This window comes from Balaenoptera acutorostrata, chromosome 5 (genome assembly GCF_949987535.1).
Source record: "Balaenoptera acutorostrata chromosome 5, mBalAcu1.1, whole genome shotgun sequence".
NCBI lineage: Eukaryota > Metazoa > Chordata > Mammalia > Artiodactyla > Balaenopteridae > Balaenoptera > Balaenoptera acutorostrata.
In genome coordinates this window covers 11,684,682-11,697,420 of record NC_080068.1, presented here as the reverse complement: position 1 = coordinate 11,697,420, position 12,739 = coordinate 11,684,682, and the positions used below count along the sequence as shown (strand labels likewise).

General features: G+C 33.3%; 1 protein-coding gene across 4 annotated transcripts in view; it reads right to left on the bottom strand.

Moving 5' to 3' along the window:
* The window catches only part of CCSER1 (coiled-coil serine rich protein 1), a 1,332,111-nt gene that overhangs the window by 791,424 nt on the left and 527,948 nt on the right, over positions 1 to 12,739 (bottom strand). For all 4 annotated transcript variants that reach the window (XM_057546975.1, XM_057546973.1, XM_057546976.1 and 1 more), the window contains exon 7: positions 11,865 to 11,942. In XM_057546975.1, the coding sequence (XP_057402958.1) occupies positions 11,865 to 11,942 (78 nt within the window). The remainder of the gene's footprint in view (positions 1 to 11,864; positions 11,943 to 12,739) is intronic.

Here is a 12,739-nt window from a genome sequence, read left to right as displayed (position 1 = left end):
GAACACAACCAGCATTATGATATTCTGTAGCTTTACACAGTCTGAAGAAAATATTTCTGCCCCAGTACCTTTACATAAGGTCTTACACATAGTAAGAACTCAATAAATGTTTGTTGATTGCTCTGAATGACTCACTACGTTCAAGAAAATAACAGGAATAGTGAGAAATGATAATAGTAGAACTATTATCACTAAGTGAGTAAGGCCCACAGGAAAGAACAAGAAAGAGAAGGAGAGAAACAGCTAATGTTAACAAGAGGACAGACCACTGTCGGTTTTATTCCTGTAGGCATTATTACCAGAAATTATGACCCATCTCTCTTTAACATGGTGTAGCAGCTGGCATGACTCCATTTTCCTACTTGGCTCTATTGCCAAAGTTTCTATTGTCTGGCAAAGACACTTAAGGGAGAAAAGGGAGCTTAATTCTTCTTTGACAATTCTGCTCAGCTTTTTAAAAACTTTCAGCTCAAATACTGCTGCCAAAGACTTTCTTGTTAAGCAGGGCCTAACTACTTTAAATGAATTTTTATTCTTTTTTTTTTTTTATGGTCAAAATAAGCAGCTTGGACTAACACAGACATCATTAAGTCTAGTGACTAGTCTAAGATAGCACAGGTGTTTGGCATTACATAGAGAATGGAGGACAAGTCTATTTTCTGACTTGATTAAAATGAATCACATTTTTGCTTTCCACTGAGAGTTTTAACCCAGTGTATGAATTTCCTCAAGGCTTTTCAGTACCTTTGGGGAGAGGGTGAGTCAGAAGGTGATAGGTCTGGTTCTCTGTAGGAGGTCAACTTTGGTCACCAAGGAGACAGAAGGAGGGAAAAGGCTTGGAGACATGGAAAAAGAAGTTTGCCTGTGTGGAGTCTATAAGGAATAAAGGTTGTTGAAACAGATTCCTATATATATTTATATATAAGAAGGGATTTTCTTTTCCCTTGGTGAGGAAGAACATAAATTGTTTCACAGATGTTATGTGGGAAAGAAGAAAAGAACTTGAATTTTTATTCTTAATAAGAAATACATGCAATAAGATTCTAATATAACAGGTTTAGCCAACATTATCAGTGCTTGTCACATCTCCTGAGATAAGAGTTCCTTATCAGATTTACTAGAGTAAAAGAGATTACCTGAGAAAAAGGGCAAGTCCCAGTACAGACAGAAGCTGACTGCTGATAATATAATGCAAAAGCTTAAAAGAAAACAGAGAATTTCCTTAGCTGAAAATCTGATATCAATAATTACTCAGAATGTTCAAATTACATCTATCTTCAAAATTATTCTATTAGGCTGTTGATTAGAGTCTAATATCCATCTGGCAATTGTTTACCTTCTAATTTCTTGTGCTATGAATAAGTCACTATCCAAGAGGATAAAAGTTAATTAAGTATTTGCAAAAGCACATTGCACCCTTCCTGATCTCTTTTGGAATGCATTTTAAAGTAAAACACAAGAAAAGATGCTCAACATCACTAATTATTAGAGAAATGCAAATCAAAACTACAATGAGGTATTACCTCACACCGGTCAGAATAGCCATCATCAAAAAATCTACAAACAATAAATGCTGGAGAGGATGTGGAGAAACGGGAACCCTCTTGCACTGTTGGTGGGAATGTAAACTGGTATAGCCACTATGGAGAACAGTACAGAAATTCCTTAAAAAACTAAAAATAGAGCTACCATATGACCCAGCAATCCCACTCCTGGGCATACATCTGGACAAAACCATAATTCGAAAGGATGCATGCACCCCGATGCTCATTGCAGCACTATCTACGATAGCCAGGACATGGAAGTAACCTAAATGTACATCGACAGAGGAGTGTATAAAGAAGATGTGGTACATATATACAATGGAATATTACTCAGCCATAAAAAGGGACAAAACTGTGCAATTTGCAGAGATGTGGATGGACCTAGAGACTGTCATACAGAGTGAAGTGAGTCAGAAAGAGAAAAACAAATACCATAAAATATTGCTTATATGTGGAATCTAGAAATATGATACAGATGAACTTGTTTGCAAAGCAGAAATAGAGTCACAGACATAGAGAACAGATGTATGGTTACCAAGGGGGAAAGGGGAGGTGGGATGAATTGGGACATTGGGATTGACATACGTAACTACTATGTATAAAATAGATAACTAATGAGAACCTACTGTGTAGCACAGGGAACTCTACTCAATGCTCTGTGGTGACCTAAATGGGAAGGAAATCTAAAAAAGAGGGGATATGTGTATTCAATATACGTATAACTGATTCACTTTGCTGTACAGCAGAAACTAACACAATGTTGTAAAGCAACTATACTCTAATAAAAAAATTAATTAAAAATAAAATAAAATAAGCGAATAACAACAACAAAAATAAAGTGATGTTCATACACTTCCCTAAACTATTAAGAATATCTTTTACTGTAGACAAGGGTAAACAGAATTTTCTGATTATTCATAATGACTATCCAACTTTTAACTTGCGTCAACCATGTGCCAATTTTGCCCAGCAGAGTTACTACAGGTATTAGAATCTCTGACAAATTATTTATGTGTGCTTTGAAAACTGCACTGAAGAAATGTTAAATCTGTGATACAAAAAACCTCAGAACAGAATATTTGCTTATTTCACTCCCTGTATTGCATCTGTCAGCATGGCCATTTAATACCCCCGTATAGTATAATTAAAACAAAGGATGTCCAATGTCTTAATAAAACACTTTAGGTCTAATATTCTTTAACCTTGTGTAGTTACCAAAGTAAATACAATCATTTCTAAATTATTTGATGTATGGCAGAACTAACTGTACTTAATTCCTTGCACATTTTATTTTACCGCTGATATGATTCAGCTTCCAAAATTCATTTGTTATTTAAGTAGATGATTCCAAGATAGAACAGATGGAAGTCATTGCCAGATAAACTAAACTCATGCTGAGTCCACCTCTGACAGCTTCTCATATTCATGGTCCATCTCAAATGGGCATGTTAATAATGAATCTCAGCCTTGGAATTTTACCTTGATTACTAATTTCTTATTTTAAAAAAATGTTACAGTATACTTCACACTTATAGGTAAATCCTGAAGTAATGCAAGAGATTATATTTTAAAACAACAAAGAATAAGTGTATATGATCCAGAATGTATATGAAATGGTAATGTTAAGATAAAAAATAAACACTTATATACTAAACATGAGATCAACTGCTTAAATTATCATTAATAATGATATTATCTTAAATATAGTATTAATCCCAAGCCAATTCCAATATCTGATGTCTGCATTAAACGTTAAAAGAAATCTTGTTAATATTGGTGTGCAGAGCAATGACTGCCACATCCGCTATTACCTCACATCAAGGTTTTCTAGACACTAGGGACCAACAGGTATTGAGGAACAGAGCACATTGCTGACATCAACTGTTTCCAAATAAATCTGTCCTGGCATCTTGTCGGCAGACAGAACATGTATTTCAGTGACGCCAATCCACTCTTAAGTGGGTCCGCAAACCAAGGTTGAGGTCATAATGACTCAGTTTCTTAAAATTCATTTTCTTTCAAGAAACACACAGAAAGTTGTTTTTATTTCCCCGAATTTCAAGGCTTTTATTGGCTTTAGAATTTTGCTAGCAGTAATTCAACATCCTGTCTTTTATGTACAAATTAATCCAGACCTTTTCACATTGCGTACCTGAATTCTTTCCTCCAATGTTCTGTACCTGTATTCTAAATTCAAGCTTTTCCTAGAAAATCCTCACTTTTGGCAATTATGAAGTACCGTCCAAATCTATGTATCTTGTAGTTTTCTGGAGCTCTTTTTAACTCAATGATATAAACAGCGGATCCTTGAATTCGGTTTTCCAAGATCATCTCTAATAGATGCTGAGTAAATCTTGTCCAGTAAATATGTCAAAGGGACTTTTTGACCACAGTAAGCAGAGTATGGTCCAATGCTCTGAAAGTATGCTAAAATAAAGCTTTTTACAACGAAAGTTTTCTTTCATTACCACATGGAGAACTCAAAAAAGTTAGGAGAAATCTAAGGCAGCAACCTATGCAAAGATGAAGAAATTCAATGATATTTGCATTTAAGGAAGATAATGAATGTGTGACCTGTGGATGAGGTGGGAGGGTGTATGCCATTATTTTTAGCATGTATTAATGTTGACAAGTTCTATATCTTGGACATGCCTTACTGAAACCATTTGGACAGAGTGTGGGAAGGATTTGACAGCAATATAAAGCTAGCAAGCAACATGAAAGTATTTGCTTATTATTTCCAGTAATTTTTATTTCCCCTTGAGGTCTACTATGTCTGAGAGATACTGCATACCGTTTAAGAAAAATTGAAATTTGTTTTGGCTTTAATTTATGTAAAAGTAATTTTAATTTATTTAAAAATAATTTTACTTGATTTATCAGGATATACAATTATTATTTTTCTTTCCAGTGAATATTCATAATACATCAGTGATGCTGTCTGCAAAAGTTAAATAATAGATACAATGTTTATTCAAAATTTATCTTGACAAAACCAGAAGGAAAAATGTTAAGATAAAATAATACTATATAGACATAATATAGAAAGTATTGTTTGGTAGTTGTTATTTCAATTTTCCTCTCAGTGTTTATAATCAAGACTTTAGTAAAATATTTTTATAGCCATAATTCTTTGATATTCTCAACCACAAGGTTTTAAGGATTATAAATTAATTCAAATATGGTGACATTTAAATGAAGTTTCCAAATTTAATGGAAATTAAAATAGCATTGGAAAATATACTCAAATAAGTGCACTGATGAATATGTGTAAACATTTAAGGAAATCTCGCATTTCCTATTTCATTCCCTCAAATCCAAACTCCCTCATACATCACTGAGAATTTAATAGTGCTGAAAACTGGATTAATAAAGGAATATCACATATTTATCTGGTAGATTAAAAATTGCTCCAAATCCTTGTCATTCCCCATCAAGAGGTGCAATTTATTTTTCCTTTCCTTGAGTCAAGGTTGGCCTTGTGTTCAGGAAAGAATTAACATAGCAGTCTTGAGTCTGTCTGTTATGGGCTGAATTTTGTCCCCTCAAAATTTGCAGGTTGGAGTTTCAACTCCCAGGACCTCAGAACGTAACCGTATTTGGATACAAGGTGTTTAAAGAGATGGTGAAATGAGGCCACGGCGGCGGTGGGATGGGGGGTGAGGGCTCTAATCCACTATGACTGGTGTCCTTATGAAAAGAGGAAGAGACCCCAGGGATGTGCACGCACAGAGAAGACTCTGTTAATCGCTACATCATGATATTTATTTGCAAGATCAGAAAGATAGCAAAAGAGGTAAAAATAGGAAAATATAGAGAACCTTAGAATCAGGGATGATCTTTGATATTGCTCTTTTCTGATACCCCACATACACTCTATTAACAAATCCTGATGACTCACACTCAGAATGTATCTAAAATGCCACCAGTGCTTATTAGCCTGTCAACATTTACCACGCCATCTCTTACCTATAGGAGCTTTGCCTTCCTTCTTCTACCATGCCCTTTTGCTGCCTACATCGACACGGAAATCAGAGTAGCAGTTTTGAAATAAAGTCTGATTATGTCATTCTTTTTTCCCAAAACACGTCAGCGGTTTCCCATCTCATGCAATGTAAGATTCCAAGTCTTTACCACGGCCTACAAGGCCCTTCATGATCTGGTTTCTCTCTGACTTGATCTTTTATTACCTGCACACTCATTCACTCTGCTCCAGCCACAATATCACTCTTGCCGATCCTATAAAGGTCAAATGTTCCCCTGCTTCATGGCTTTTGCACTTGTCCTCAAGCCTCTTCCCATAGATAGATGAGTGGCTTTCTCTTGTTTTTCATTTTAGTCTCTGCTAAACTCTCTCCTAATCAGAGTAACCTTCTTTGACCATCCTTTTTGAAACAGCAACATACTTTAAAGTCACTTCCTATCTTCCAAATCCTGCTTTATTTTTCATTATAGCATCTATCATCCCTACCTGACATGTTATATATTTATGCTTTTGCTGTGTATCACTCCTCACTAGACCCCAAATACCATGAAAGCAGGAATTCAGTCTGTGTTGATTACATTGAAGCACCAGTGTCTAGAACATTATCAAGCACATGGTAGGTATTTTATAAATTGATTCATCAACAGATGAATGAATGAATAGATGGCCTAGTCAAAAACTAACCAAAAATGCAGAATATATCATTTTGGGCTCTTTCTGGGACAACCAAAAAGTGAATTCCAATAATAAAAAGAGACCATTAAATTCAGTAAATGAAAAACAACAATAAACACACAAAAAATCTCAACCAATGCAGGATATGCAACAGATGATGTTATGAGGTCACACCACTATCTGACTCCACTCCCTCAGAGTCTCCAAATGTGTTCTTTTCCACTATGGTGTTTTTAGACCAAATAAACGGACACTATGTAGTATATTGATGTTATATAAAGAGTAAAATATCAATAGTGCTTTGTTCACAATGAGGTTTTTCCCAGAATCTAATGTGATTAAATAATGTGCCTTCAGTGGAGATTGTATTTAGAAAGTTACCAGGTTAATGCACAGCGGGAGGTTTGGGGAATTAAAGAAAAATATACTGTGATGTGTTCCTGATAAAAAGATACCATACATCCTATGGTTACACAAACTATTATGTATTCCTTTTTTCCAAGTAATGTTTTATGTATATTTACCAGTTTCCCCTTAAGACAGATTCATTATATTAACTTCTTTTCCCTCATAATTAATAAACATTTCCATTAATTATTTTTCATGAGAGGAAACTGATATATGAGCTCATCTGAATACTCGAGGGTATAAAATAAACAGCATGCCTTCTAGGAATGAACATTAAACATTATTCTTCTTCATCAAAGTAAAGACTTTATATTTCTACTCTCACATTTAGAAATGAAGTACAAGGAGTTGACTGGAAATATTTCTGTTTCATGTTATTTCTAATATATAGGACTTTTTTGCTTTAAACTAACGGATATCTCTGTAAAAAAGATCGGTTAAAACATCTACTGTTCACTATGTGCTATTCTAAGCACTTTCTATTTAATAACTTGTTTAACCTTATAAGAACACAATGAAGAAGCAGTTGCTATTGTTCCCATTTTACAGATGGAGAAATTGAGACACAAAGTAACTGGCTCACAGTTCTAAAAATAGAAAGTGGCAGAACTGGAATTTGATCCTAGGAAGTCTCTTAATTAGGCTACACTGCCTCTAATGTTCCCAACTCTCTTTTCTGCTTTCTTAAAAAAAAATATTGTTCTTAAAATAGAAATAAGTGGTCATTGTAGAAACTATAGAAAAAATTAAGTATAGTCTATCTAAATAGTTGATTGTTGATAACTGTATATTTTCTGGGGGTTTTTTTCTACCCAATATTTATTTTATATAATTGAGAGCAAACTATGTGTGTTACTACATGTTACTAAGTCCTGAGTTTAGGCTCTATGGTCAAGTGGATCGTAACATCCCCGCACTGCCTAGCAGGATAAAATTTTTGAGACCTTTATGCATTTCTCTATTTCTTCCTCTGTGTCCCTTGCTTAAATAAGGGGGATGAAGAAAAGTAGTCAGAGAACCTTGGAATTCCATAGGAGAGGAGACCCAGGAAAGAACCCAGCACCACTCTGTGTCAGCTCCTGGGGAAGATGGCTGGACCTCAGGGCGGGCAGCTCCACTGTGCATTCTAGGCACTGGATACCCAAGCACCTTACACACGCCAGGAACCCACTAACACAGAAGCAGCAGTCAATGGGGTCATGAAGGCAATGGGTGATTTTTATTTTCAGACTTTGAAGATTGGTGAATGGAGGATAGTCTTGGTGCACTTTTGAAACAATGTCTAAAGAAAAGGCAAATTGAATTTGTTTCTTTCCTGTTGACTTTATCACAGGATAAGGATAAAGAATAAGGCAGGATAATATCTGTGTCTAACTTATGTAATCAAAGAAAGATGCTTTCTGGAGGAAAAGGGATTAAAATCTAGCCATCAGGCTTCACTGAAGAACAAATAAATTTAAAAATATGTGATGAATGTGGCTGGCAAAAAGAACATGGCCCATAATCAGATGTACTATTAACGGAGGGGTCAGGAACAGTAAGCCAGCTTTAGCTTCAAGAATGTTAGTTCCAGGAACGGATGGAGGCTGTAATACCTGTGTATATACAAATAAATTAAAAGGGTCAGCCTACTAAAGAACAGTAATATTTGGTGGCCCCAAAGCATTTTTGGTGTGGTACATCTGACTGAGGCCAACAAAGGAAGAGACAAGGCAGAGAAAGGAAATCAGGGAGAATGGCAGAGGGAACAGGTAGAATAGGGTAGAATGGGCACATCAAAATTAACGATGCCAACTTGGTTATTCTACAGAAAAACATAAAACTTTTAATTAACAGTTAAGCAGTCTACTCCCTTTTTCCTTATATCAAAGTCTCACTTAGATCAATTAATTTGCACTCTTACGATTCTATTATGGCTGTTTGATAAAATATTGTTTCCACCCATGTGAAATTAGTTATCCCTTGGCCTTTCCATACTAATGTAGTGGCATATGTGTCAGACCACATATGTATATTTTATGGAATGCTGAAAACTCTATTAAAAAATTGAAGTTACGCATTTGCCCTTTGTTTCCAAATATATGTCCAGAACAATAGTCTGCACAATTAGAAAAACCTGGACTCCTAGAAACTTCTCAGCACCAAGAGTCTGACTGGGAAATCTGTCAGTTTATTACCTGTGGCATAGGTGGAGGATTGTGAATTATACATCATTTTATATGAAGGGGTTCACTCAAATGCTTTCACTGCCAGGTATGAATAGGGAATGGTGACTGTGGTGAACTGGTATCCATGTACCCTGTCCAGATGGAGAAACCCTACTTATCTCTGATCAATCAGTTCTATCTGAAAGAAAGGCAGTTTCCCAGATCTTGCAATTTATTAAGAGAAGACTAGATGGATTTTTGTGAGAACTGTCCTCATTTTTGAAAGACTAACCCAAACAAAACACTATGGCAATGGGTTTTAAATGGTAAGGGCAAGAAATTTAGCATGAGGTGAGCTGTTCTGTAAGGGAATAGAGTCGTGAGTAAGTATACAGGGCTTGGGCTATTTTTCAGAGCAGATCTGGTTTTGTTTAAAAATTAAATTGAAGTATGTACTCCAGTACTAGTAGTGCCAAAAAAATACAGTCTTACTATGGAAAAGAAGCATCTGGTCCCAAACAAAATTTAATTGTCATCTTTGATTCTCGTATCTCCAAAGCTTAACATACCTCTCTTGACTCCTTGGGTAAGTCTCCAGGATACTACCAGTTTTCTACTACCTTAAATTTAATAGATCCCACTGTGGTACATTCCTATTGATAGCCAATTTCTCATCTAACATTCAAGTCAATAATATAGGTAGAGATATTAGTGGGAAGGTAATTATTAGGGATTTAAAAAATATATTACATACCATTTGTCATTATGTCAAATGGTATGGTTAAAATAAATTTAATCTGAACGTCATTCTGAAGATAATATTTAAAGGAAAGCATTTACTTGGATAAACACTTGAGCCAAAACAGGATATCTTTCTCCAACTGTTATATGAGTGCTTCCAAAATAGACCAAGAAAAGGGATGGAATACTTTCTTTTATTAACCTAATTACTTCCCAGAAGAAAAGGTATAATTAAGTCTCTCAACCGGCCACCAAAGCTTATCTTTCAAAAGTCTTCCTTGTCTGATATTAGGGCAGATGGTTATGGAGTTGGGTGCTGAAATCACTGTCTTAGAAAATACAACTAAAGTATCAAAGGTGATTAATCTTACTTTATTCTTGGGGAGTTAAAAAAAAAAGATAATCAATTTTTTTTCTAGTTACCACGTTGGTCAAATATCAAAAACTTAAATAAAGTTTCTGACATAAATGAATTACAATTGCAAGATTTTTCAGGGTATCATTATCGGAAAACTTCAGTGTCTTCCGTGTTTTTTTGTTTTCAACAAATTTTTTTGCAATTAAAATGTACTGTACTGCTAAGGTACATCTCAAAATAGTTTCTGTATATTTTGTGTTTATATAAGGATAAATAAGAATTCCATTAATCATTTATATGGCAACAATTTATAAACTAAAAATAAAAGAAGCAAATGCAGGAGTTGTATAATTTGAAACTGTAATTTTTAGATACTTTTAAATACTAGTGGATGTTTCTATATCTGATTAAATTGTTTTGAAAAAATATAAATAATATTCCTATCACAGAAGAAGTAAATTAAGAGGTACTATAACTATATTGGTTAGCAAAAGCCAATATTATATATTATAAGCACTTGGAAGTTTTAACTGCATATTTACACATTAACACGGGAAATATATTGAGCTCTTAGAACCAGTCAGAGAAAGTAACTAAAATAATTATATTTATATTAGCTTTATGTCAGCAGATTTTGGAATATATCTGACGTTTCCTTTTACCTCTGTTAAAAAATACATTAATTTTCAAGGAAGGTAGTCATTATCAACATATTAAAAAGAGAAAATGGTTTCTAGTGATGCTGTGAGAATTCAATTAGAAACTTGTTAAAAATATGATTTTTCTTTAAATTTTGTCCCATCTACCATAAGATGGAATATTAAGGAATACTAAACTTTGAAACATTAGTATTATTTTCTCCTTTTGTTGTAGAATGATAAAATATTTCTCAATAAATGATATAATCAGAATTCTGTTTAGTATTTAACAATTCTCTGACATAAAATGAGCCTTTAACAGTTATTATTGTCTATCATTAAGCCACAAAGCACCTATAATTAGAAAACTAAAGACCCACAATGGAATTTATAACCTTCTATTATTTTCATTTTAACAATAAAGCAAATATCGAGTATATGGAAATCCATGTCAGTCGCTGTACTAGATGTAAGCAATATGAAGTTGAATAAGATTTTGTCTTCGTATGAAAAACAATGACAATGTTATGATAAAATACAAATCATCATAACCCCCCAAAATATGTTTACCTGTCTTTAAACTAAACTGAAACAATTGCACGTAAGTGTATCATCCCAACTTTCCAAGTTTTTTTTTTTTCTTTCCCATGATCTTAAGGAATCCCTTTATTTACAATAATCCTAAAGAAATCCAAAAATCTCTGGTACACATATAAAATAGCTAATTTACAAGCTTTGGCTTAAAGAGAAACATCTAATCTTAAGTAGCAAAACAAGAAGATGACTCCATATTTGTAATGTATACAGACTCCCAAACTGAAGAATTCTGCTAATCATACTTAGAGTATTTACTTAAATATTTAAAAAATGCAGTGTTTGGAGGAATGATTCCATATGTTAATTTTTTATTTTTACCATTAGTTTGTAAAGAATACACAATTAATTAATTATGACCTAGAGTCATCAATGAAAATTTAACCAGCTAATGAAAGTTTAACCACTCAATGAGTGCTGAATAATTCATTCCAAACTTATTGCTTAAATTAATATAAATAAAAGATTTGAAACCTATAATTCATGTGACATCAAACTATTACAATGAAATCACTGTCTCTTACATGCAAGGCAAACAATGTGTTATATAAAGTACCAATTTCTATTCAAACTCAACCTTTATTTAGCAAGTAGAATGACAACAGACAAAACAACAAGATTTTAACACTTGAAACAAGATCCTTACAAACTAAAGCAGTTAACCTCACCATCTATGCCTGAACTACCTATTTTACTATAGTAAAATAAATATTTTTTAAAGATCCTAAAAGTATTGTAAACAATTATTAAAAACGTTTTCAATTTATTTTTTACCTTGAAAGGCGATGACTCTTCAGTAAGAGGACTAACAGGAAGTGAAGTGGTGCTACTTGCTGGGCTCATATCTGTACTCTACAAGAAAAACAAAATTGAATTAAAGAGATACTTTTTTGTAGTCATTTTTTATTATTCCTAATTTAGAATCTAACTCTTCTTGTTAAAATAAGAGACAAATATATAAGTGAAAATGGATGTAGAAAAATTCAAATTATTATTGTATAATGAATCATTCCTTATTTAGAAATAAATAAGAAATTAATCAAATTATCACTTCTCAATTTGCATTTCAAGTGTATTTTATTAAATATAATAACCATCTTTTATGTTAGGATGGTTTCTAGTATTATATTTGCTTAACTTATATTTTTACCTTTTTTGATAATTAAACTATACCTATAATGGTTCACTATGGTGCTATTTCAATGCCTTTCAGGATGATTTTCAAATATGTGTTATTCATATTTTCCTTTTATGGAGATTTGAGTCATTGTACCCAGTTTATAATTCATCATGAAAAGCATATCTGCCAAAGAAATATTAAATTCTAAAAATTCCCATATTCATAGCTCTTGACAAACTTTCTTATTATATTCAGCTAAATAAAAATTTAAGGACAAAAGATTTACACAAATATAAGAGAATTATCAGAATGTGGCTAATGCTGTTCTTCTCGTCCTTTAAAAATGTAATCAATTAAAACTTCTTAAGTGGGAGATTAGCCTATATAAAGAGATGCGTGTTAGAAGCTTGTCATTATTTTTTTCTAAAAGCAAGAAAAAGATATTGATAATAGGTAGCAACAGAAGTTATTTTACTATGCTCTCAACTCGTTCTCTCAGAGGAATTCTTCCATTTAAGTAGATAAGCAA